Source organism: Melopsittacus undulatus, chromosome 7 (genome assembly GCF_012275295.1).
Source record: "Melopsittacus undulatus isolate bMelUnd1 chromosome 7, bMelUnd1.mat.Z, whole genome shotgun sequence".
NCBI classification, from domain to species: domain Eukaryota; kingdom Metazoa; phylum Chordata; class Aves; order Psittaciformes; family Psittaculidae; genus Melopsittacus; species Melopsittacus undulatus.
Genome location: NC_047533.1, coordinates 62024417 through 62051521, shown reverse-complemented (window position 1 = coordinate 62051521; position 27105 = coordinate 62024417). Strand labels below are relative to the sequence as shown.

Genomic DNA, 27105 nt, shown 5'->3' with positions numbered 1-27105 from the left:
TTCTATGTGCTCTGAAAAACAATTCAGTGGAAAATACTCTGCTTTCTATACAATGAGTTGGTCATAGTCATAATAGTAAAGAACAGAGTAATACTCCTTTTTTTCTGCTGTTTTAGTAATGTTAAGTGAATGTTTGAGTGACCTTCTAATAGGGTGTATGTAGTTTGATAATCTGGATTGCACTAACACTACTACTTTGAAAAGAAATTGTGATGAATTAAAAGGACTTAATTCAATTTATTGTACAATTCTATTTAGTTTTATGGAATTCAATTTCTTTATAAAGTAAAATTGCAGTATTACTGTCTAATCTCCAAGATGTTTATCACTGTGACACATACGTCTGCAAATGAGATGTAATTAATTAGTTCTTACCTGGAACTCCTATGGTTCTCATGTCATGTAAATGTGAACAGCAGCATCATGGCCTGGGTGCAGCGGGGATGAGCAAGGTGAGCAGGATTGGGACACAGTGCAGGTGACTTACTTTCCCAGGTTAACATTCTCCTCCTCAGAGCTTATCATGCTTTGTAACTACAGGCTAATTTAGATCCTTAAATTAGCAGCTGCTTTAGGGAGAAATTTCCAGATGACCACTTTTTATAATTTTTTTTGTTCAGTTGTATGTCATTTTACTCTCTAGGGAAGTTGTTCTCTGAAAGTTCTATGGGAGCAGGTGAGGACAGGATGGCTGGGGAAGCGGGTGAGTGCTTTGTTAGCTTTCTGCTTTTGAAGCAGAAGGAATTGAACTACTTGAGTAAGTAATCAAGTTGTGAGAAGGATTTTATCTAGTGAAGGTGGCTTTTTGTTGTCCATATTTCATTGCTGTTGCATTTTTAATCAATTAAGAAAAAAGTAATAAATGAAAGAAATCATCACAACAGTACTGCTTAGTTTGGTGGAGTAGAATTAAGTTCCGTTGTTTGCAGATGCTAATTCATTTAGAATTAGTAATATTGTACAGGACTTTGTCTTGTGAAGTACTGTATATAGGAGATACAGCTTGTCAAGCAAGCACAATATTTTAACAGCTTTTGATCATATTATTGCTGCACTGTGTTAGGATTTGGTTGTTCATTTTCAACCCAAAGCTTTTGGCTCTGAAGGAGCAGAGCTCTTTTACCAAGATGGTAGGGTTGATAGCATCTAGTCCACCCTGGAGGGGCTTTCGTGGTGTGGTTATTTAGCAGGGCTGTGGGCCATGCTCATGAGTGCTTGTGGGAGCAGGATGGACAGAGGAGGGAGGGAAAGAAAAGATGCCAGGGGCCTTATAAAGGGTAGCTTGAAATAACCCTTACTACTTACCTAATTGCAACTGTGGTCTTAGCTGTTCTGTACGCTTCAATGTTTGCAATTGTCCTCATTTCACACACCTCCTCTAGAATCTATATAATGTACAGGTGATGTTTAAATAAAAAATTAAAAAGGAAAAGCTATGTGGGTGAAAGTTAGCTTTTCAGTGAAGAACATGATGTTTGGCTGTACACGTCAGCATGGCTTGCAGTGAGTGCTGTGACACCTCGGTAACGTTTTCTTGCTGTCCGTGGGATAGGAATGGTGTTCCTTCAATGTTTCCTTAAGTAGTCATATCTAAATCTATTGCTCCGTTAGTGGTATTCTAAGAGTAGCCGATGAAAACAAATAGTAGACCAGAATTCTCTCAAAAGTAACACCATTAAAAGGGAGTAATAAAAGTAACATTCTTGGGTATTGCATATTTGTTACAGATCTGCTGCTTATCCTGACCTTTCTAAATGTCATTGTTTTATGTTTGATAGGATAGAGCTAATGGTACTTGAGGGCAATAATTTCCTAAAATGAGTATTAAATTATTTTTATAGACTCTCTTTTTAGAGAGACACACAAATGTGTACGGCCTAAACTATTCTGTTGCCAGAAGTGACACATTTAAGTAAAAAGTAGCCCCCCGAAATCTAGTGTTTCATCCACATCAAGCACATGTTGAAAAGGAGACCAGGAATATGTTGTGTTGAGAAGATAGCCTGGTGATAATGATGGGGGAAATTGTGCAGTGGTACCTTTTGCGTACCACTCAGAGAAACTGCTTGTTCCCCAGAATATCCTGTGAAGGTGAGACAGTAAGGGTTCTTCTCATAGTTAGTAAGTCACCTGCACTGTGTCCCACTGCTTTATTACCAGAGCAGCTTCTTTGGCTCATGAGATTCTTTTATTATCCTTCTGACTTGTGCTGTCTTTTCTGTCTTTTCCAGCTGACAGTCACAGCTCTCCCAGAGAAGACACCCCAACTGGGAGCATGGATTCTCTTTCTTCCCAGTCTCCAACACCTGCCTTCTCTAGTAGTCCACCTGGGCTCCTGGACGGAAATCACCTTATCATGGACAGTGGAGACCTTGCTGGCTGGACCACAAATCTGTAAGTAACCTGGATATTAAGTAATGATTTTCCACTAGTGTGATTGTGCACATGAAATGTTTCCCTTTTCAGCTTGGTGGCAAGTGATTTTTATAAATTACATTTAATTGTGTTTGTTTTCTTTTGCTGCAAAAAGGTATGTGTTTATATGTTGTGTTGGAGCTTATATGCTACTTGAATGTCTAAGAAAAAAATGTTATTTTTCTACAGAAACCTAGTGCATTTTACTGTAACATTGTTGTAAAATCACATGTTTTTTGTTTAGGCAATGAATATGTAATGTATTCTCTAGGTGATGTATTACCCTAGTTTTATTTCAAAACCATGGTCAACTACAGTTAGATGCAGGGCTGTTAAGACTTAGAGCCAAATTTTGGGCATGGATAAATCCTCTGTAATGAGCATGTGCTCAGATGCTGTTGTCTAAGAACATTATCATTATTAATTTTTTCTTAACAAATTAAATGTCTGTTTTACAATGGAAGTGCAGTCTGTCACTTTCAGTAGACTCTGTTCAGTTCAGTAGATGTTCAGGTTTTGTGTGTGACTTCAATTTATCAAAAATTGACATTGCAATGTTAGTCCTATGTCTGTAATACATATGCAGGTTTGATACACGAAACGTTGAACATCACTTGTTTTTTAAATCAGAAGTTGAACTTGCCTTGCATTCTCTGGTTTGCTATTCATACAAACTTTAACATATCAAGACACAGTTTTCCAGCCTTCAGTGCCAAGAAGATGGAACGAGCATGTCTGGAGAAAAGACTGGTTACAAATATTTTCCATAATGGCAATCTTAGGAGTCTGTTCTGTTAATGAAGCAAGCACGTAAAACGTGTATGTAACACATGAATATATAGATAGCCATATGATGGGTTTATATTTTTATATGCACGCACAATTAACTGCTGAGTAGAGTACTTACTAGCTAGACCAGTATTTTCTCATATACATTGAAAGAATTCCAGATTTCTAGTTATTTTAAAAGTATTTTTTTCAGTAAAGGACTAAAGTTATTCTTTCCTTATTCTCTTGTACTGTCCTCTAGTAGTAGGTAAGATTAACAATAAGTTGTGTTTGATGAACAGAGGTGCATGTGTGGAAAATGCTGTAGACGGTATTAAAACTGGTAAAAAAGGCAAGCATAGCTAATTAAGCAACATGGGATTAGCAGGACATTGAAAATGGCACTTCAGAGAATACAAGAAGAAAGTGATTTTTATCTAGAGGGGTTCAGGAACATAAAATGTTTCAAGGAACATTGTTGCCTTTTTTTTTTTTTTCTTTTTTTTTCATTTGTTAATTTGCATCAAAAATTATACTGTACTGCTGTTTTGGAAACGAATGGCTTGAGGTTTGGCACTCAGCTGGAAACGGTGCTGAAACAGTTCTGTTTGGAAGGGGGGAAAAAAAGGTGCCTAGTATGGGCATCTAGATTTGTCAAAAGCAGTTTCTTTCACCTATCTGTGAAGTTTGCTTGAGAGCTACCTCTGTAACAAGTCTGGCCAGTGACAGAGTAGTCTGTGAACGGTACGTGCTTTCTTTTCTCTACTTTCTCACCCCAAACTGTCTCTCTTCCCTTCTAGTTCTGATGACTCAGAGGGCCTTGCCTTAACAAAAAAAATAACCAAAACAAAACCAAAACCCAAACCAGACCCACTATATTAATAGCAGAGATATTTGTTTGTGCAGGGTTTCAAAATGTTTTGCATTTTGTGCCAAATTGGAACAAAATAAATTCTCATTCAGTATCCTCTCTAAAATGGTATTGCAGGTCTTCACTGAGCTACAGTAAATACCATACTGAGTCTAGGAGAGATAGAGATCCAAGAGGATCCGGTTTCGCAAGATTCTGCTGATGTTTGTAACACATGGGTGTTACTTGAAAGAGATTGATCACTGTGGAGTTATGTAGTCAACAAGTTGATGGTGACATCTTTGTGGTAGAAGAGTTGCTTGCATTCTTTCCTGGGGGAGGGATGCTTCATTGTGGGTCAAGATATATCAGATATTCAAGGCTGGTTTATATCAGAAGTTTGCTTCAAGCAAGAACACGTGGTGGATAGCAAGAATACCTTTTGTGATATTTGTTTTCAAGAAAGGAAAAACTTGTTTTTTTGTTGAATGATAGTTGTTGTTACCGTGATGTTCCTGCAGAGTTTTTTTTTGTGATGCATGCCTTTTCCTTGTCCCACCTATGAAAACAAAAGGAGCTATGACTTATGGCATGGTGGGAGGAGCATCCTCACCTCCTAGCTGGTATTAGGAGGAGACTGCATGGCCAGAGTGGTGAAAGAAGCTAAGAGAACAAGGCCTGTATCACTGCTCTGAAAAGCCTTACAAAGCTCTGACTGTTCAATTGTCATGTTCCATGTAACTGGAAGGTGATGTTTCACGTATCTGCCAATTTGAAGACCCGCTATGCTGTTGGTTTTCATGTCTATGCGTGTCTGCCTGATGCTAGATTTTCTTTGAAAGCTCTGGGTGAATCAGACATATTCCCTGTGTTGTCATGTATGCTATAGGAGGGGTGAGTAGAGATTTAGGCAATGGTTAGCTCTTACTGCCCATAACAAGGGGTGGCCTTCAGTGGACATGCAAGTTTGCTGTTATTTTGCACCTAAACTTATTTCAGCCTCTTTCCTGAAGATATTTTTACTTCACACTTCTATCTAGAGCCAAATACTAAAAATAACCACATTTTATTTTTATGTATACTCTACAGTAGAACATAGGGAGGTTTTTCCCCCCTGTTAATCACAGTTACAAAGTGGTTTGTGTAGACACAGGATTCAAACTCCAAATAGCCCAGGATGGGCAAATTACCTTTCCTACTTCATGGAGCAGTGTTGTAAACATACACTGTTTGAAAATACCTTCTATCCAAGGATGCTTAGAACAAATCTTAGACAAACGGATAATTACAGTAGTGAGCTTTAATTCCTCCCTTGTAGTGCTGTCTATGGTATAGGCATTTTTTTTCCTTTAAGGCAGAGCAGTAATGGCAAACTCAGTTTAATGTTAACCAAAGCATTTAGATTCTTTTTCTGCTCTGCTTCAAATCTCTGTACACACTTGCCCTCAAGCTACAGAATTAACAATGTACAGCCATCTATCTTCCTCAGGTTCCACTGGAACCACTAGCAAAGTCCGCTTTGCTCTTACAGGGCTGCAGGTGGTTACTGTGTCTGTAAGGAGAGCATGCTTCAGACTGTTTTGGGACTGATGTTGGTATAGTTTCACCAGTGGTACATTCTCAAAATGCTCATTATTTTCCTCTTTGCACATTCCTTCTAATTCAGATTATCATAATAGCTGGTGTTCTGAAAGCAACCAGTGTCTTCCAGATGAAGTGCAACTGTCTGTATAGGCATTCTTTAGCAGTTTTTTTTTTTCTGTATCCTTCTGCTATGTAAGACACTGGGCAATAGGCAATATTTCCTGTTTCTGGAATTTGGCATTATAAAAGTTTCTAAAATAGAATGTACTAATATAGTGATATTTGCCACATTGTGAATAGTTCTATTTTGTGAGTTGTCCATAATATTCTGATCTGGATTAAAATAAAAAACCCTAACCAAGTGAACTTCCAACCAACTTTTATCCATCAGTTTCCCCCAGATTGTTGTCTAACCCATAACTGTCAATTACAGGGGAAGTTCAGATCCCACAATCCACTCTTTGCTCCTTCCTTCAGAGCTGCTTCAAACCATAGTTGGTCTGAGGAAGGGTTATTGCTAATCTCTCATGGCAAATGAATTTGTGTTTTCTTCTTCTATTTTTCCTAGTAATATTTATGCTGTTTCTTTTGTCCTGGAAGCTGCTGCAGGTTGTTGCTGCCTGCAGATTCTGTGGCAACAGGCAGTAAGTTGGCAGTGTTCATAAGGAAAACTATTTATATAAAGGTGCCTCCAGAAAAACCAGGAATATGCTGACAATAGATGAGGGGAAAGCACAGAGTGGAAAGGGGAAGGGTGAGTAAAGAAAAACACTGTGCTGGAAATTCAGGAAATAAAATAAGTTGACATAGAAAATTGTTCCAAGAGTGAAGTGAGGACAAAAATACAAGCATATTGTGGCCTGTAGCCAATAGTAGTAGTAGTAAGACAGAAATTTGAATTTATTCCTAAATTTTATGGCAGAAGAAAAAAAATAAGGCAGTTGGAGAGGACAGGGCTTAACAAGAATAAAAGGTTGGAATTCAGATTTGCCTTTGAAGGAAAGTGGGTGCTCAGTAAACTATAGTGTGAGTTTATAGTGTGTAAGATACTGTACTCTCCTGGTGTGAATACTTAGAGCTGTGTCTTCTTTAAAAGTGGATGAAGCTTCAGCCTTTGAGTAAGAATGCAGTTAATGCAGTTTGAGCTTTATAGTGGTTGTGCAAATTGTCTGGCAATTTTTACTTAAAGTATTGATGTTGCTTCTTGAACCTCTTTCTCACCTCCCCAGTTTGTGGTTTTTGGGGTGGTGGTGTTTATTTCTAACACTTTTTTGGTTAATGCTATAAACCAGCTTAATTAGTTCATAGCTGAACCACACAGAGTTATGCCATTGTTTGTGAAATACGTTATAGCATCACATCATGGCATGGAAGAGTCCACACAGAATGCTAGTGTGAGGCATGTAATGCAGTGAAATTTTTGAACTGGCTTAATTTCTCTGTCCTACACAATTTTTGGTTTTCCTATTGTGTTTGCCCAAAAGATAAAAAAATCTGCCACATCTCTTTGCAAGAGGTTAGATAGCTTTTTTTGCTGGAGAATGCAACCCTGACATTACTTTCTGCCTTCCTGATTGGCAATGAAAAACATACACCTTAATCACCCAGATTTTTATTCCTGTGTTGTACAAAGCTCAGTTTCCAAAAAGGAGTTCAGGATTTCAGATACTAAGAAGCTGACTAGCTTTTCTAAGCTAGTCTCCAAGCTGTTTTAGTAATAATGATGGTCTTGGTTTTGGAGATATGTACTAAAAAGGATTATGGGTAGCTTTTAAAGGGCAACTGAACTGTGGAACAATAGTTAATCTTCCCTTTTACATGCAGTTGAAAGCCAGTGATACATGGTTTGACTTTAAGCCTATTATATCAGGACTTTACATATGCAAACAATATACAGGTACAGCGACAGCTAATCTAGGTATATACATCTGTGTCTAATAAATATATCTAAACAAATACAGGTAAAGTGTAAGTCAGAGTCTGTAAAGACAACAGATTTTTTTTTCATTGATGTCCTTTTGTAGCAAAGGAGGTGGTAGTGCAAAAGATGCAATATCAAACATGAAGTGATATTCAGTCAAAAAAGGGCAAGGGGAACGTCTTTGTGGCTGTTGTGGTTTGGTTATAGAATTTACTTCGTGGCTTTGGCTACTTATATGAAAATTGTTTTTAAACTTCAGCCTGTTTTATATTGTTTAGGTAATATTAAAATACTTTTTTCCCAAATCTGTTTTATGATGCATTAGCAATTACTACTTTTGAACATAGTTTTGGGCTTTTTAATATTTATAACTAACCCACTCTATGGCAAAAAAAAGGTAATTATGATATCTAATGTCTCTTCTTTGAGAGATAGAAGCATATAGTGTCTTAAACCTTAAGACCTTGTATTTGAATCCATCTGAAGTTCCAGGTCCTGCAACAGGTTTTCTTCAGAGAAAATATTACTTAATTCTGTTTTGGTTGTATGGCCTGTGCCCACTCAGTTCCCAATGCATTTTGATTCTCTCTTGATCTCTGTAAGCCTTGGGCTTGTCCTGTTTCATTCTCTTCCTCCTAATTTCTGCATCTCTTATGGCTCTTCAAACTTAAGTGTTACTCTTACATCCAGGTTAGTTACAGGACTCCCTTGCTCCCATGTTTGGTTTGGTACCTGTCTGCATGCTTACATCACTTATTGTTCTTTCTTTTTCCTGAGGTGCTGCTTTGACAAGCTGTAGAGCCTATTTCTTCTAATCCTAGTGGGAGGGGTCATAAGGCAGCTACTTCTTATTATCTTGGAGGGGAAAGTTGTGCTTAATATTGGTTTTGGGAATATTGAATTGTCACAAACTCTCAGGTTACCTGCAGTAATTCCAGAATTTCAGAGTAAGAACTAGTTTCACTTATCTTGACCTTCACTAATCAGGACGATGATGTTCATCAAGATCATCACTGACTTCCCAGTGGACCAGAACCATTCATTGATATGAGGTCTGTCTTATTCATCCTTTCCCAGAGTCTTGGCTATAATGGCAGCTCCCCATGATGGGTTAGTGTAGGTTTCTCGTATCACAGTTGACTGTTTTGTTAAAAGGTAAGAGTTACAAGTCATGTCCTAAACCACTGTGGACTGCCTTATGTCTGTTTTCACTTGACCTCAGAATGAACCAAAAAAGCTGAGCCCTTGGTATTCCCTAGGCTCGGAATGTGTTGTAATTAATCTTTCTGAGTTTTTTTTTTCTGATAAGGAAAGATTTGTTACTGTAACTGGCCCATTGTTGTCATGAGATCTGTTTGTGCTTGCAGTACAACGCCCTGTGCTAGGGCTTATCTACAGATAAGCTTACAGATTTACCCCTCACAGTACTGGCTTTTCAGAATTGGGTCAGTCTCATCCTTTTTGGTTGGAAGTCCACTACATTATATGTATAATCTCTTCTTCATTCAGATCATGAAAACTAATGTCTTGTTCCTCAGCTGGCGAGTTCATTTTTGGGATCAAGACTGTAGGGTTTCTTGGTTTCCTATGAGCTGGACCATGGTGACTTCTGATAGTTGTGCTGGTTGGAGTCATGGTGCAGGATGTTGGGTAGCCTTTCTCAATGTGGTACTATCTGAGTATCTGTTTACTTTGCCTCTTTCTCTTTCCATCTCTAAGCCTTTGGGATTTTGCAGCTGAAGGGGATGGAAAGCATCCTGTCCCTCAGACCTCTTCAATGAAGGTGTATGTGAGTGGGGGTGCTTGGTTTGTTAGAGCAGTTACATTTATGGGCTCAGAATAGTAAGATTCATGATTTTCAGACTGCACCTACCTTGCATGCTGTAAGACAGAGTACCGACAGTCGAAATACTGAAGACACTGAAAACCCAGAGGAGAAATAGAAGCATCAATGTAAGTGGTTTTTCAAGAATTTGTAAGGGACTAGTGGCAGAGAAGATAATCTAGTCTTTCTTTAATTTATTTTGCAGTTCTTCCTTATTGGTTCTTCTGACACTAAAATCTTCTCTTACTCAGCTCAATGGTGTACACGTGCTATGCTATGGGCATCATTTTGGGGTTTTTCATATCCACAGAGGCTTTTGAAATAGTGATGAGAGCTGTGCTGCACAGCTTCCTGACTGTCTTCAGGGTCTTTGTGTGACCAGGCTGGGAAGAAGCTACTTGTTCTTTGTGAAATCTCAAGCTGTTCAAATTCCCAGTGAACAAACTAATGTTAAAGGAGCCATCACATGGCAAGGGAGGGCAGAAATAGTGGTATTCTGCACATAACAGAAGCCTTGAAGTTAGTTACTAATTTTGTTTGACTGCTGAATGAATTCCCATCAGCCTTGTTACATCTACATCAGTAGACTGCATCTATAGTCTCCTTAAAATTGGAAGAGTTTATTTTTGTACTTTCTGGCAGTGGTGTGAATTTGCAGTTTTACATAAATGAGTGACTCTCAATGTCTTGGAAACTTTTTATAATGTCTAATGTCATCATTTTATTTTATTAAAAGAAGATGCTCTAACAGCTGTTCGGTCACTGTGCTTATTTTGCAGCTTGTTTTTGTTTCAGCTGCCACCTCTTCAGTGACTCAGCGGTTTGAAAGTGGGTTTGGTGGAGCAGGCACTTCTTTTTGTACCCTTTTGTTATGCAAGCAGAGCAATAGCCCTCATTTTGCAGCTCCTTTGAAACAGGCATAATATAACTTAGTCATGTGGTTCATACAAAATAGACCTTGCCATCTCCTTGTCTTCCAGTAGGCCAGCCAGCTGGGCTTGACAGCAGCGCAGCTCTGTGAGCACAGGGTAAGTGGTGTGTGTGCTCAGAGCAGGAAGAGATGGGGATACAACCACTGTGATGAGATAAAGTTTCTTGTCCTTTTTCTTCTCTATTCTTTTCTTTACATGATTCCAGGGAACACAGCCCCCTCATTTTCTTTCTAAAAGGAACAGCAGTATGCTATGAAGCATATAGTCACACATACTTCATTTTTGCTTTGTCTGAATTATCATTTAAAAATGGTTTAACTTAGGACAGCTGCTGTAGGCGCTAGCTTCAGATTTACCAGACTGGAGTAAAAGATCATTTCACTAATGTGTTAGGTGCCTCACTGAGACTTCACAATCCAAGTTTAACGAATCCCCTACCTCAGTGCTGGCTGTCTTCTGTGTGAAGGAGGCTTCAGGGATGTTATGTGCATGTTACATGCTTTAAATTTTGGGTATGGAGTTTCTTCTCGGAGAGACCAGGGATGAGGAAATTCTGCCTTTCTGTTTTGTCTCCAGCTTTGCTGCAACTCTGACAGTTTCTAGATTTTTTTCTGTGTGTTTTTCTGCTCCCCAGCCTCACCAGGCCATGAAGGACTATCAGTGTCTGGTGGGGGGGAGAGTATTGGGTTGCATATCGAAACAGAACTAGCTGACACCTTTTGAAATATTGTGTTGTTTTACAATGAAACGTTTTAAGAGTACTTTCATTGAGGTTTGTCAGCCAGACACTGTGATACGACAGCCATGGGGCTGCCAACCTCACCTATGAAGCGGTCCTTTTTTTCTCCAGAGTTGCAGTGTAGATTCTTTTCACAGTCTCTTTCTTGCTCTCAAGATAAGAGGCTGCTCTTTAGCTGTGTTACCTTAGGAACCAGTCAGATAAAATCTAATAAAATCTTGTTTTCAGGAGTTTGTTTCTGAATATCAGTACAAAATCTCGAGCTTATTTTCAGTAAGGCCATTTCCCCCTCCTCCCTTTTCCCAGTGTTACTATGCCAGACAGTTGCATTTTTTTTTCTCAAAGATGGTCATATCAGGCATTTTTTTACTACTCCCCACAGGAGATGCATCGCCTTCATTTCAGCCTGTAGGAGAAAGGATTTCTTCAACATACCTTCTTAAAGTTGAGATGCTATATGATAAGATATGCAATACTTTCTAACATCATCTTGATAAACAAGGCATGCAAAGGTTTATAGCAAGGGAACTTTGCTATCACAAAAATCTTCTCAAGAAAAAAAGAAAAAGAAAATCCAGCAGTTGCTTACACACCCCAACACTGGAACTGTGATTTTTCTTATGAAGTAAAACTTTCTGTTTTCATAATAAAATTGAGTGGTTCCTGAGATAGCTTAGTAAATTAAAAGCAAAACAAACCTGAAATTCCAGAATGTGATTAATACTTAAAGCTATTATTTTTTCTTCTTAACATGGTGAAACAATTATTACTGAAAAATGTTTTGTTGGGTTTTTTTCCCTTGCTGGTTCCTAAAGCTCAGTAACCAGGAGCTGAAGGTGACAGGCGCATTCAGGAGTCGTGCTGCAGTGCTTTTGCTACAGCTGGGATGTATTAAGGGAATTCATCAAAAAGTGGGGGAGGGAACAGCCCAAGGCTCCGTGTACCTGCACTTCTGGAGTGTTTTTCCACTACAACTGTTGGAGTGGCTCACAATTCATAGACAACCTGCCAGTTTTTTACAAGCTCTTATATAATGCTGCCTGGTAAAGGACAGTGTAGTCTTACTCCTGATAGATTACCCTTCTTGTGGAGTGTCTGTAACTTGAGAAATAAACATGCCGTGATATGGATCTGAGCATTTTATTTCATATTCTGCTCCTCTATTTGCACGCCTTCCTTCTTTTTTCCTTTTTTTCCCCTTTTTCCTTTTCCTTTTCCTCTTTTCTTTACAAGTCTCATCAAGAATACATCTGGTATTTATTCCAACTATTCTTACTAATGACCATTGCTTTCCTGGCTCAGAGGGTATTTTTTGTATCATACCTGTTTTGAGTAGTAGTTTGAAATCATAAATCCTGTGTCTTACATGCAGGTGGTGTGTGTGTTGTTCTGGAGCTAATCAAGTAAGTTGCATAGATTAATATGATACATGTTTCAATGAAATATTTAATAAATGGAAGATTTTTATTATTCACTTGTTGAAAACCAAGCAACACACATCTGAAGTATACACTAGGGAAGACCACTTGGTAGAATGTCCTTGAATCATGATTAGTTTGAATTAGAGACATTTTAATATTATCCTGTAAATACACTTGGAATATTATTTTCTTTTTTTTCTTTAGTTTTACAGATTTCAGAAGTGAGCCTGGCACCAATCTTAATGTTGGAATTGATTTGAACAAATAAGAGCACAAAGAAAATGTTTTTTTTTTTCCTTTAAATATCAGGATTCCTTTAATTATAATAGTTCAGTATCTGCAAGTGGGATACTTTACTTCTGAAAACCTTTTGTCTTGGGTTCACCTTGAAATTAATTCTGCATGTATACATTTTGTGCAGAATGAGGGAGAAATAATTTATTTTCTAGCAAGCTTTGTAAACTTCCAGTACCAGTGAGAATTTTTTCATCCTTAGTATGTAGAGAAAATCATACAAATGCTGGTGTTCGCTTTTTGTTTTTCTTCCCTGAGTGAGCTCACTTTTAGCTGAAGGTTTTTGTTTTACCTGAGGAAAAATCTTCAATGATTAGATAACAATGGGGGGAAGAGGACAAATTCAAGTAAAAGTAAACCCCCAAATTGTGTAGATGCTGGTCTTCAAGAGTACCTAATTATTAGATGGTGTAAATAATTGTGTAGTGGGAGATTCGGAAGTGGTGAAACAAACTAGATGTCTTATTGCCAAAGTTAAGCACGAAATATGTTTTTGGTCAGCACAACCCGGCTTTTCATTCAGTTCACCACATATAATTCCTTCCTTTACTTGGTAAATCTGATAGTTTTAAAAGCAGATCATGTTTTGAATAAACCCTTCTGGTTATGATTACAGCACTTTGAAGTTTAATTTTTATTAGTGGAATTATCTGTAAAATGCTTTTTTCATACACTGTGAATTCCAGTGTTTATCCAAATGCTGCCTGACACAGATCCAAAGGAAAAACTATTGTCTTGTTAAATAAGGAATGTGACATTCACCATTTTATAATGTACTAAATTTAAGAATTAATACTCAAAATAAGTCATTTTAGCAATTACATAGTAAAGCAGACACTGTGAGATAGATTGGCTAGGAAAATCAGTTTGTAGAAGTTAAATTTGGTTGTAAACTATGTGATACAAATTTACAACAGTGATCCTTTCTTCTAGAAATTAAGCATCCTAGTCCACAAGAAGATTAGAATTGGCTGTATAAGCTAGGTTCCCTGCTTTTTCTTCATTTATGCTTATGACCAGGGTGATTGCTGATCCCCTCTTTGCTTGTGGTCAATACACCTTGATTAGATGTGTGGTTACACTCCCACAGATACCTTTTTCACTAGATTCCTAGATTTTAGTGGTACTTTGTAGATTTATGCTAAGAGTTTAATCTTGGAATAAGACAAGCTGATAAATGCTGTATTGTGAAGGTTGTGCTTCTGAGTGATGATTCCTGTGTGAAAGTTGTGTGCAAATGATTTTAATTCTGTTTCTGCTTAGAAAGTGCTTGAAGTCCAGCTCTTCGTTCCAAAGAGCTACTGACATTGTTTGGATTATTTGTTATTTTGTATTTTCAGTGAAAGCAAGCCTTCTAGTGCTGGAATGCTTTAGTTCTTTAAGGTGTAAAATTAGGAACGCCCTTTATGTTGTGAAGGACTTTGTATGTTCTTCAGTGACTAATACAGGTTTTAACTTTGGCTGCTATTTCTTCTCCTCATGTGACAACTCTGTGTTCAGCCATTAATTTAATACCTATTTGAACAGTGTGTTCAGGAGGGCAGTCACTGAGGCAGTAACTACACAGTTATGTGACTGAGATCTCAGTCCAGAGCCAGCATTGTGATCCCAGTGTCGTAATAGCTGCAGCCTCCTTTGAAATCTTTCCAGTCACACATGCTTTAATACAGCACTGAGAAGACTTTTAAAATAGATTCATCAAAACTTGTGAAGGCAAAGTGGCAGCTCAAATAATAGCCTGCTATATGCAGTTTCATTTTATCTGTCTCTCTTAGATAAGGAATGTGGAATTTTATTTTTTATTGGTTATGTCATATATCTCAGGTAATTCAGCTTAGCTTAGGATGTAGGGCATGTAGGAGAAATACTGCCAAGGAGGAAAGGCAGAATCCTATGATGACCATGTCTGCAAAGTCAGCTCAGCATTAATGGGTTTGAATTTCAGGATCTAAGTGGTTATTTAGTTATAAAGATTCAAACACTTTGTTATGAGAAGAAATTTTATCCACCTTGTTAATTCTGCCTTGACTATATTTCCTCTTAGTCCTGGTCAAAGCCGCCCATCGATGGTATCATGGATGAATACTCCGTCTGCTAATCCAGCTGCCACAAATACTCCACCATCCGCTTTCTTTTTCCCTAACCCTGCCACTGGGAGTGACAAAGCAGTGGAAAGGTATGATGTGCACTTCAGCTTTTGCTAGTTATTTATTTGCCTTTATTTGCTGTATCTTTAAAACTAATTCATGTCTTCTTCAATGTGTGAATGATTATCTCAAATTAAAAAAAAAAAAATGCAACCTTAGCAATTTTGGCAGAATAAAATAACTCTCTACTTTGTCTTACTTTTCCTTTGAACACCTTCCATGTAGAAGGCACCCAGATTGAGCCAGTGGCTTGTTAGTTAATACAAGCAGATTTTGATTTGGATGGTCAATTCATAGTGTCTCTGCTGCAGTGATTCTCTTCAGTGTCTTCTAAAATACAGATTCTTTCTCTTCTGTAGCCACTCATGTCAAATTTAAGTTTCTCATCCTAGCCCCTTCTTGCCTCTGACAGGCTTCCCCATGTCTTTACCGGTTTCTGTGGGCTCATTCTTTTCTTTCACTCTTTAGGCCTGCTTTCCTTCCATCTTGTTTCTGCTTAATTCCATGTTTTCAGTTTTTGAAGTATTTTCACTTTTTCCTTTGAAGGTCTTCACCGTCTTAGCTTTTTCCTTCAAGTTTTATAATACTTGATTTTCTAATTAAAGTAGTTGGATATATTAATAAATTTCTTACAACACTTGCTGACAAAATTCTGTTTCTCTCTACTGGTCACATTTTGCACCAGAACTGCATTGTCTGTTTGACTGCAAGCTCTTTGGGGCAGGAAGCATCTTTCCCAATGTTCTATATGTATTTGCTGTTGATTGGGCTCAATAAAAGATGATTTAGTGGTGTGGGTGCTGTGTCTAAACAAAGCATCGTTGGGCAGCAACAAACTGTCAGTTCACAAAGCCGTGATTAAGAAAGATGCATCAAAAATACTTCTATATTCCAAGATCACTGCTTATGGTACTTGGTGAAACGGGTACTTTGGACAAATTCATATTGATAGCTTATTACTGAGCATCCTGAGATCATCTCTAAAAGACTGCATGAAATATTAGAAATCTTACTATGTTTAGGGCAAGACAGCGTCTTCGGGTTGTATTGTGTCCTGGTTTCAAACAAAAATTAAGATAATGAGTGAATTCTGTATGGTGATAGGAAATGCAAGATTCATGAAAAAACATTTCAGAAGATATGATGATTAGTCTATAAATTAAGTGAAGTATGCTTGGTCTGCTATTGATTTCATTGCTGATTAGCACTTGGCAAAATTTTAACTGTAGTTGAAGCTTGAGTTTAATTATCATAAAAATAAGTGTGCATAAAGTTGGAAGTATGTTATTCAGAAATGCCAACAGTAAGCTGTGAAGCTTCAGCTTTGGCATTTGTGTGTATGAATTATAAGCCTGTAATGATGCATGTGAAATTGTGTTTAAAGTTTTAGTCATCTCCAAATGCGAATGGAGGGAGAATTGTTGAGAGAGTGTCTTCATAAGAGTAAAAAATGACTGTAATTCATAATTCTATTTTTCAGTGTTGCCCACCGAAAAGCAAGAGCAGTTTATCCATGCGAAGCAGAACATAGCTCTGAATTATCATTTCAGATAGGAGCAATATTTGAAGATGGTAAGTACTGCTTGAGTAAATACACAGCAATGAAAAACAAATTGTCAAAACTGCTAAAATGTTTTTGGATAAAAATACAAGCCTAACTGCTATTCTGCCAACGTTGCTGATGGCACACAGTTGGTGACGTAGAAGGTTTCTGGTACACAGAAGCTACTCAGCGTACACTTAGCTCTTTGAGGCAATGCCTTTGATTTCTGGTGAGTAGGCACTTTCAATTGGTCTAATTTTTCAGCAGTATTTAAATGTGGCTTAGTACCAAAAAAAGGTTATTCAGCAATAGAGAAAAATATCTTGGCCTATGAAACTGTATTTTTTAAAATCATAGAATAATTAGGGCTGCTATAGTTGTAAAATAACACGGGCTTTTATTTGAAGAAAAAAAGAAATCTGTGTAAGAAGCAAGCAAAGGTCCAGGTAAATCAGGTGATCACTGAAGAAAAGGGAGTATTTACTTTTTGGATCAGGCGTTGCCTTTGTATGTGCACTTGTAGAAAAAGGAATACTCACTGAAGTGCAGAATGAAGGCCTGTGTTTAAAGATTTCTGTGTGCCCAAACATACTGTTACATATGAACATCCAGAAGGTGATTCCTGTGGTTAAGCCTGTGTTGCTTCTCAGTGAGCTTCCATGGCCCTACTCTTCAGCAGCTGCACAGGGACTTCAAACTGATAGGAGCAGTTTTAGGTTTTAAACCTTACGGTGATGACTACTGTAATAGAAACTCTGAAGATGCAGAAGTTTATTTCTATCTCAGGGAAATGCCAGTTATATGAAAGAGATGATATGGAATGGCTCAACAGGGCCTGGACAAATTCAGCAGTTCTTGTTACTTGGATGTGATTTAATAATGATTCTAAGCAGAAATTAATTCATAGCAGCAGCACAGTAAGACTGTTGTTTGTTACAAGATCTTCCTAAAAAAATTACATTCATACTAAAACCCAGAAGACTCTTAATTTTGGCCAAGCCTTCATCCAAGTTTTTTGCAGACTGAGGGATGCAAACTGATCTGAGAACTATATCCCTAAGAAACTTTTGAGTACTGAGACTAAATATTTCAATCTTTCAGTCGGTCTAGAGGCAGTGGTATAGAAAGAAGCATACTGGTTTCTAAAGAATCTGGCAAGTCTGTTTTCTTCTCATCCCCTGTCAGCTTTTCAGCTTGCTACTACCAGGTCAGAAATCTGATATGTACTTTCCAGAGGAAAAGTGGTATTTAATTCTGCATGACCGAACACACTTAGGGGATGTCCTGCCCAGTTATTCAAATACCACATGTGAGAATCTTTGGTTGGATGTCCAATAAAGGGAGGAGTATTCCAAAATCCCAGTTTACATCCAGCAGGAAGAAAAGTACAGAGTTTAAACCAGCTGGAAAACATCAACCTGCAGGCATTAAAAAGCTAACTAAATAAGTCTTTTATTTCCCAAAATGCACCCTGTTAACTCTGTTAGCACTGGATCAAAAGCGTGTGTGGGAAGTTGTTCTCACAAATGAAAATCTTTTTGTCCTGTCCTCCCCAACCCCAGTAGAAGGTTCCTAATTCATTTAAAGAGCTGAAACAAATGGAAAGCTCAGCAGAATTTTTGTTTTATTTATTTTTAGCATGTATAACGGCAACAACAAAATCGCACAGATGGACATCTCCTTCCCCTTCTTTGTGATGCTTATTTTAAAGCAGGCAGAACGTAGGACATTCCTGGTCTCTGCCTCCTCCCAAACAAGTAAATAAACAGTGAGCCTGGTCCAGACTTCAGTTCCATTTGTTTTGCAGTGTAAGTTGGTCTGAGGTCTGCACTATGTTCTTCCCTTCTAGCACCCAGTTTACAAAATCATACTTGATGTTTTCTGTTAGAGCTGCCTTGCAGGCAAATCACGTCTGAATCAAGTCAGGTGGGAAACCTTTTGAAGATGAATTAGCTAAATGTCTGCTCTTTTTAAAGTCTCTAACACCAGTTATCTTAACTTTTTAAAACATGAGTGATGGGGATCAGCAGACAGAAAACTGTGTACAGGAAAAGAAATCTAGTGCATGGGGGAAAGGATTTGATGCATAGAGGAGGGACAGCTCTGACACAGAAGGGCAAGGGTTGCACTGCTGTACTGGCATGGGACAAGAAAGTCTTTCAAGAAGCAGTTGCTTCTGTGTTGTGCATTTGTGAGAGAGCAGTGTTAAGATTCTTTCTTTGTGCAAAGAACTCCCTTGAAGTTACGGCAAAGCTACTGTGGTTTTGGTGCATTACAGCCTCAGTCAAGTTTTTCAGCTAGGGAGTTGGATTGTCCAAGAACATGGATGGAATTTGACTCTTTGGTAGCTGTGGAGAAATGTTTCAACTGTAAGACTCTTTTTCCTTATCATTTCCTTATCAACCTTATGGTTGGAAGCTTGGGAAAAGGTTACATGGATTGCATTTTGAAAATGTAGTTGCAGATTTCCGGTGGGAAAGATCACATTTCATTAAAGACATTTGTTTTGATTTACTTCACTATATCCTAGTTATTTTATAGGCATTGTCCTTGCCCTTTCAGCCTAAGGCAGGCTGTGCATTGGCAGAAGGAAGGAGAGGAGACTGCAAGTAATAAGGTGGTAGCTAGACATATGTAATAATTTAATGGCCATTCTGTGAGGGTTCCCAATAGGTGCATGGCTCAGGAATGTCTCTGTCAATATAGAATGGTGTTCTCATTGAACGTGCAGACCAGTCTCCATATTTGAAACCTCTGAAATGCCTTCACACAGGCCTTTTCTTTTTGTTCTAGGCACCTGTGTGTCTGTGCTGGGATCAGATTCCAGTGAATCAATTTGGGTTCTTTAGATACTCAATTTAAATTCCCATATGCCCTAATAAAGTCCCCAAATGAAGAATTAAAGTAATAATACATCAATTCTGCAGTTCCACCAATAACCTTAACTATCAAAGTGACAATGCATCAATCAAGTTGACATACAGCTAGTATCAACCATTAAAGTAACTGTTAAATTAATGTCTACTAGAAAGTGCTGCTTCCATTAGTGAAGGTTTTATCTGTCTCTCCTTTCTCCACTGTGCCTCGCTTCTCTGCTCCTTTCTCAACTCTCACTGTTTGGTTTTAACTTTCTCTTCCCTCTGTCTTTCTGCTTCATTTCCTTCTCATTTTTCCTTCCCCTTCCCTGTTGTTTTTCTGTTTCATCTCTCTTGGTCCATAGATGTTGCTTTCAGCAATTCTCTCTTACCTGGTATTATCCTGGAGGAATCTTTCTGGCTGTTGTAGCCTGAGACAGGATAATGGCATTTAGTGAAGGTACAGTCTTGCACCTGTCATAGCTGTGAAATGTAATATTGGTGCAAGAAGGTAAGAGTTTAACCTTTATGCCTGACCCCATTTCCTATTTCTAATGGGGGAAAAGGAAAATCTTGTTTGTGTCTCAAGCTGGCAAGGTTAGATTTACTAATATTTTAAGTTAGGCTTTACGCCACCTGATAAGGACCTGTTTAGAATCTGAACGTTTTCATATTCAGATGTTTTCAATATTGCATGTATGTGATACTACTCCAGATTCCACAGACTTACCAATAAAGCATCATAGAATATAAATGCTAAGGTGCCATCTGGTAAGTAAAAAGTAAAAGACAAAGTTTTCTATTTAATTGAATTGTGTAAGAAAGTGAATAATCTGAACAATATCCACTGTTTTTTTTTATTTCTAAATCCTCAATTCAATTTACCTTAAGCTGTGCCAGTATGTTCATTTCCCAGTTGCTACAGGCTATATTATTGACAGCACATAACAATGTAATTCAAGTGGTTAGAAGCAAAGCTTGAAGTGTTTGCAGCTGGATAAGGGCACATATGGAAAGAAGCAGAGTATGATCTGAGATTGAGAGACGTATGCTGGCTGTATATTTTTGCTGTTGTTGTTGAAGCAGATATTCCCAATAATCATGAAAATAATCAGGCTGCCTGGCATTGAAACCTTGCCAGCCCTGGAGCCAAGTGTTGTTAAATCTCTGGATCTTAAAAGAGACTTCTTAGAATTCAGTAAATGGGCATTTCACAAGGAAGAAGTGTTTTACATAGGGTAAATAGTGTTTACACAACAAAATTCCTTGGCAGTACTGCTAGCAGGAAGGCTTCCTGAAAACTTGTCAAGATACCTCTTGTCGAGGCTTTTTACAATTTTTAAAATCAGGTTTTAAGGTCAAGAAAATATGAGGAAAACTGAGAAAATGGTGATTTACAATAGTTTTCCTCAGGAAAGGTATGGCAGCATCATCCCTATCAAACATGGAAGGTACACAAAAAGATGTGCTTTTTGCAACAAAAAAAAACAACATCTGTCAACCCCTCTCTTTTCTAGTGTAACAAAGTGCCTGCCTTAGGTAATGTCCCTTGTTTTGACTGCGAGGCACTCTCTTCCCTCATCGTGCTGTGGCTTCTGGACTGCCTCTCTTTATGGTATTGACAAATAAAGGATTTACATCAAAGGGAATGGGTACTCCCAAAATACTGTATTGCATTGTATGGGCAAGTAATTCTTTTGTTGAAGTAAAAATGAGGATAAAAGTACTTCATGCACCTTTCATCTGTGGATTTCAAAGCCTTTGGAAGCATTCATGTGCATTAATTATCTAAATTTTTACATCTGGAGAAACTGAGTGTACAGGCTGTGGACAGATGTTCTCCTTTTCAGGTACCTCTGTGCCATTTGGGTGTAGTTACCTCAAACTGCTGCTGAAAGTTACAGCCACTTTACCAGTAAAAAGTACCAGAGGAGCACTACCAAATTCCTACTGAGTTTGCTAGAGGTTTCAGAAAGTCACTGAAGTAGTTTGAGCTTAACTGGTCTGACTTTGCTCCTGCCAACAGGAAGCAGTGGTCTCTGGGAGAGAAATGTTAAAAGGGAAGATGTTTAAACTGATGTGCTTTACCTTGTAGCTGCTGTGTGTGCGAGACTGTTGGAAATGTTTGGCTGTTAGGTGGGATGGGAATCAACTCAGGAGAAAGACCCCAAGTCTCAATGTTTACATGCAGGTCACTGAGTTATAGTGCAGGGAGCTCAGCTGATTGAGCACTTGGCTCTATTTTACAGTGAGCTGCATTATTCTTTGGGTGCTCTCTCTATTTGTTGTAGTGACTAGATCTGCACCAACTGTAATACGAGCTTGGACATTTCTATAGCAGGAGGTCTTAATCTGAAAGCTGAATTCTACCTTCACTAATTTGTCATGGTGTGTCAGTGTGTTTGCTTTCCTTCACGAGCCTGAGCCCTTAAAGGCAGACTGTTTTATTTGTGGTCACACAGTAAATCTTTAGCAGAATCAGGAAGACAACCCCCTGACTCCTAGCCCTGTGTCCTGTCCACAGGATAGTTCTGCTTCTCACAACATCCTTAAGGGAAACAGCAAGTTTTTAAATTTCAAATTCCATTCTAACCCTAAGTATGCTAAATGTTTGTGTATTTCTGCGGTCAGCTTTACCCACAGGGCTTGTTTCAAAAACCCATAGGGATTTCTAAACACAGTGGGCTTGCAAGCACATTTTCTTGCTTTAATTTAATTTCCTGGTGAAAAATTGGCCAGCATGATTGAGTTCTGTGGTAGCATATTCTGCTGTTTTCGTGGTTTTAGCAGTGAGATTTCCTTTGCCCTGGAAATGCAGTCCTCTTTCACATAGGCTTTTGGGGTCATTACTTCTTTTTGGCAAAGTTTCCATCAGAAAGGAAGGCCCTATTGTGCCAGGCATTATACTGTATATTAGATTTCCTGCCCTGTTCCAGTGTCCTCCCAAAACGGATAGTTTCCACAAAGGTGTGGAAATCGGTGTCAGATTCAGTCCTGCTGAAATTAGTAACACCTAGGCAATGAACTAATGCCACTGTGGAGTCTTGCTGTCAGTTGTAGTCAAGACCCATAAAACATTTGAGCTGCCAAGCAGAGCAAGGTCTGCTTATGACATTGGGTCACTGCAAATTGCTGCTTGCAAATTCTATGTATTTGCAGTTAGATAATCATAATATTGGCAATATTGAAGCTATTTCCTATGGAGAATACGCAAAAGTAAGAAGAACTTCTGCAAATGCCAAGTTTGCCTTACTATGTTTCTTGATTAGATAAACTCAGCACAGCTTTTACTTAGAGATCTCATTGCAAGTTGAAACCAGTTGAGTTTTGTCTGCCCATTTGAGTTGGGGTGGTTATTCTGTAGCACTTGCTGCTGTACCAATGGTCAGACTTGCTCCTTCTCAGCACTTTGCCTCCCCTGTGATGAGAATGCTGAAACGGCCTTGCAGCAGGTACGGAGGAAGCTGGGTTCCTACCCTGGGTATTCAACTTTGCTGCTCTTTTAGTTACCCTAAGAGGTGATGACTTAGTGGTGGTTCTTTGGTTGGTCTTGTTGTGCAGTCTTGCTATACACTCGTTAAACCCTGCTGAAAATACTTATTTTCCCTTTTTGTCCCTAGCCAACAGAAAACTCAGACCTATGGGATGATTGGTCCAATAATGAGTTGTAGTCTTAAGGCCAAACCTTTAGTTTCTGTAGCAAGGTATTTAAATGAGGCAGGCCTGAGAAAGTGTGAAGAGCTTCTTCACTGAGAAGAAATGACAGAAAGTGGACACTATGGGAAGTCTTCTCTAGAGCAGGGTATTTTTTTTAGTAATAGCCTGTGTCCTGGGCTAAAGAAAAGCTGTACATGATAGAAAAATGTTTTTGTATGGTAATGTGTTTTAGTTTTCAAATATATATGTGCTGTTGTACACTATACTTTGGAAATTAATTAGCAAAGAAAACAGGATCATTGGAGCTTAAAACAGCTTTGCAGCTGGACATCTTCCCCTTTAATATGATTTGACTGCAAAAGTAGTCAGTGATGTACGTAAGTATTTTAACCCTTCTTGTGTAAGGTGTTTTGAATGGGCGCAAAAGTCTTAGCCAGGATAAGAGTCGGCACAGCTGCTGAATGTTAAGAATTACTTTTCAGTGTGTTCTTTAAAAGACAGACTGATCTCTAGAATTAACGATTTTGGTTGTAGTTGGAGTGCTCATTCTTTCTTCAGTCTCAAAGAGTCTACAAGGAACTTATGCTAACAGATAACAAGGCCCTGAACTGTGTAACATGTATGTGTGATACTTGGTTTCCTAAGCACAGAACTCAGTGATACAACCCATGTCTATTCTTCTGGGGTAAAAATGGTGTTTGTCACTTAAGTCCAGGTCCTTCGTGTGTTGTGTCTGAACATGCTGCATATGTGGACTTCAGTATTATGTTATCAAACTTGTATAGAAAATACTTCTTTTGAAATTAGCTGTTGTGTGGAGTCAAGGGATTCAGCCTACCTGGAGCATTTCCTCCCCTGGGTAAACCTTTGGTAAATTTACATTTCACTGGGATCCCTTCTGACGAGGGCTACCCCCATTTTGAATAGGCCTTGGATTTACAAGCAGTCAAATGTGCCCTCTCTCTAAAGTGACTTTAGGTTGAGTTCCAGAGAACAAGTAGAAATTTCCTGCTTCCAGGTTTCCTAGTTGTTTTTCTTCCTAATCTGTCATTTCTTTAGAGTTAGTATCCTGTAATACAGATGTGCTCCGTAGGCAGGGGAGACTTCAGGGAGAGGTTTGGCTGCCCACTAGAGCTGCTGGCGTGTTTGCTGGAAAGAGTAGAGTTACAGCCGCTGCGGTGGAGCTGCTGGAGGGAGGTTTGTGGTGGTGTCAGCGATGCAGCTTCAAATGCATGTGCGCTCTGTAATTGTGGAATAAAAATGACAAAGGGGGAGGAGGGCCTGCTAATTACTAATAGCAATGTAAGTTACTGTGTGCGCAGAGATCCTAAAGGTAATTTTCTGTCTGTATTTTTCCTTTGGAATCTTTCTGTTGAACATATTCATTATAGAAAGCGCAGACTTTTGTTCTGAACCGAAACTCGGTATCATTTGAAAGCAGTTTTGTTTTCTGGATTCCTTACACGTATAGCTGGTGTTTAAAGCATGGTTTCTGAGCATGGCTTCTAGCTTTGCTGCCTGACAGTAATAGGGCGGGGGGGAAAGTATGTTTTAAGTGTTCAAATTTAGGGCCTTACAATGCTTTGGAAAGTGAGACTTAACATGTTGCTCTCTCTTAACTGTTATTTCCCTGATTTGCAGAAGGCTACAAATAACACATTCCCCAATGTGTTAATGTGTTTTAAATAAAGCACTGACATGGCTGGCAGCATGTTTCAGCATTTGTCTGATCTCTTCTCTAAATAATGTCTGTCTCAGAAGCTCTGTGAGGATAAATTAATATGGTACAGAATATCGTGGGTCACTAAAAGTGTGGGATTTTACAGTTATGTAGGTAAGGAGGTACCTGTGTCACATTCTTACAAGAAATTTGAAAGCGGAATTGGAGGACTTTTTTAGTCTGTTTTCCAAAGGAATGATGTTTATGCTTCTTTTTAACTTCCTGACAAATGTGGTCAAAGCATATATAGGAAGCCAGGTTTTATTAGTCCTGTTGCTCATAGAGTAACTTGTGGGGCATTTAGAGTAGAAGCTGATTTTTTTCTCCTTTTAGATTCACAGATACTCTTGCATAAACTTTGAGATCAGAGTGGTGAACACTTAGGATAGCAATAAGGAAAAAGGTGCATTGTTCAAGACTTTCCATCATAGTTTGTGGATAGCACTATATATTTTCAGAGAGAGGTTTTAACCAGAAGAAAGATCCCAGTTTGTCCATTGCTCTCATCCAGTAGCAGCTGTACTGTCTGAATAGAAGACATTTCACAAAGATCTGGCTCATTTCTATTTCCCCTATAATCTTGTGTGCTTACTACAATCTTTACACACTTACTTTTCATGCAGTGTAAGGCCCTCTGCAATTTTTCTGTGGCTCTGAGCTTACAGAGTCATCACCTCTGCTCAAGATGGGTTTTTGGTCATGCTTTGCTCCCAGCTACTGAAATTGTTTCCCTTTTTTTGAGATGAATTCTAACTTTTCCCCAAAGGCACCTAGATTTTCCATTTTATAAACCTGTCCTAAGGTACATTAACTGTTTCCTTAACGAAGTCTCCTACACCTGAAAGGTATTTCAGTGTGTATGCTTTGCACAAGATGGTTCAAACTCTGTATTATGCAGGTATTTCAGTTAATGATTCTCTTCTTCCCTGGCCAGATTCTTAAACTAGTCATTGCAGATGATGGGATGTTTTTATGGATGCTTTGCCTGGTGTTGTGGGGCTAAACCTAGCAGTACCAATTCGAGCATACAAAGATGCATTAATTTTTTTCTTTTCTCTTGCAGTGCAATTTTCCAGGGAACCAGGATGGCTAGAAGGCACGCTAAATGGCAAGAGAGGACTTATTCCACAAAACTATGTTCAGTTTTTATAGCTTTGTGCATTGAACGAGAAGGTGTACATGGTATCCATGGATTTTTGTTATAGTCACTTCTCCCTACTTTTGTGACTGCTTTTAATCAATGAAGAGCCTGACTATGGGCTGAAGGTCCTGATCTGTATAAAGACATTAAGTGTTGCCAAATATAAATTACAAGAAAAGACTCTTTAAGGGTTGGAATGGTTGGGGGGACAAGAATGTGGGCTGGAGGGATAGGTTAATTTTCTAATAGGGTGCTTTTTCTCCATTGTAAAGAGCAGTAATGGTACATTTGTTTGTAAGATGCTTAGCATTGTAAGTTGAATATTTGGTTGATCGTGACTCAACTGTCAGTATAAGAAGATTTTTAGAAACTTAGTGTCATCATACAATCACAGACTGGTTTGGGTTGAAAGGAACTTTAAATTTCATCTAGTTCCAACCTCCTGCCATGGGCAGGAACACCTTCCACTAGACCAGGTTGCTCAAAGCCCCATCCAACCTGGCCTTGAACACTGCCAGGGATGAGGCAGCCACAGCTTCTCTGGGCTATCTGTGCCAGTGCCTCACCACACTCATAGTGAAGAATTTCTTCCTAATGGCTAATCTAAATCTCCCCTCAGTCAGTTTAAAGCCATTCCCCCTTGTCCTGTCACTACATGGCCTTGTAAAAAGTACCTCTCTGGCTTTCTTGTAGGCCTCCTTTAGGTTTTGGAAGGCTGCTGTAAGGTCTCCCCTGAGCCTTCTGGAAATATTCATAAAAAATCAGCATTTTTAACATACTATTATTTGAGGTTGGAAAATACTGTTGGATGAAAAAAAAAAGCTATCATGCTGACAAATTATATTTCAAAGCAGAATAGATGGTATGGAACAGACACCAGTAAGTAAAATAATAGGTATCAAGACATGACATTTTTCAAATGTCTTCAAAGAACACATTCGTTTGTTGTGTGTATGATTTCATTTATTTTATAAAGATAAGGCACATGAACTTTTATTACAGGCTCCTATATGTCATGGTTCCTTTGCTACTCAAAAATATCACTGTAAATGAAATAAAATGTTATTTGCTCTTTGACCTAAGTCATTCCTATGTTGGAGGGTATTTTGCTCTAGTTCTGTTTTGATGTGAAATAATTATTGGCAGTTGTACGTAGTCAGCCTCAAGCAGGTTCCAAAATGAATGGGGAACTTTTCTTACTTTAAATAGGCAACTGTGCGAGCTCAAGCCAAAACCAGAAGTGAATCTTTGGCTGTGGGCCTTGTGCATCCTAGAGGCATCTTGTGTTTTATC

General features: G+C 38.5%; 1 protein-coding gene across 1 annotated transcript in view; it reads left to right on the top strand.

The window, feature by feature from the left end:
* The window catches only part of ARHGAP10 (Rho GTPase activating protein 10), a 154037-nt gene extending 127723 nt beyond the window's left edge, over window positions 1-26314 (top strand). Inside the window, exons 20-23 of the mRNA XM_005146570.3 lie at window positions 2232-2394; window positions 14794-14925; window positions 16377-16468; window positions 25735-26314. Of these exons, the coding sequence (XP_005146627.2) occupies window positions 2232-2394; window positions 14794-14925; window positions 16377-16468; window positions 25735-25823 (476 nt within the window). The 3' untranslated portion in view covers window positions 25824-26314. The remainder of the gene's footprint in view (window positions 1-2231; window positions 2395-14793; window positions 14926-16376; window positions 16469-25734) is intronic.
* Window positions 26315-27105: the final 791 nt, after the last annotated feature.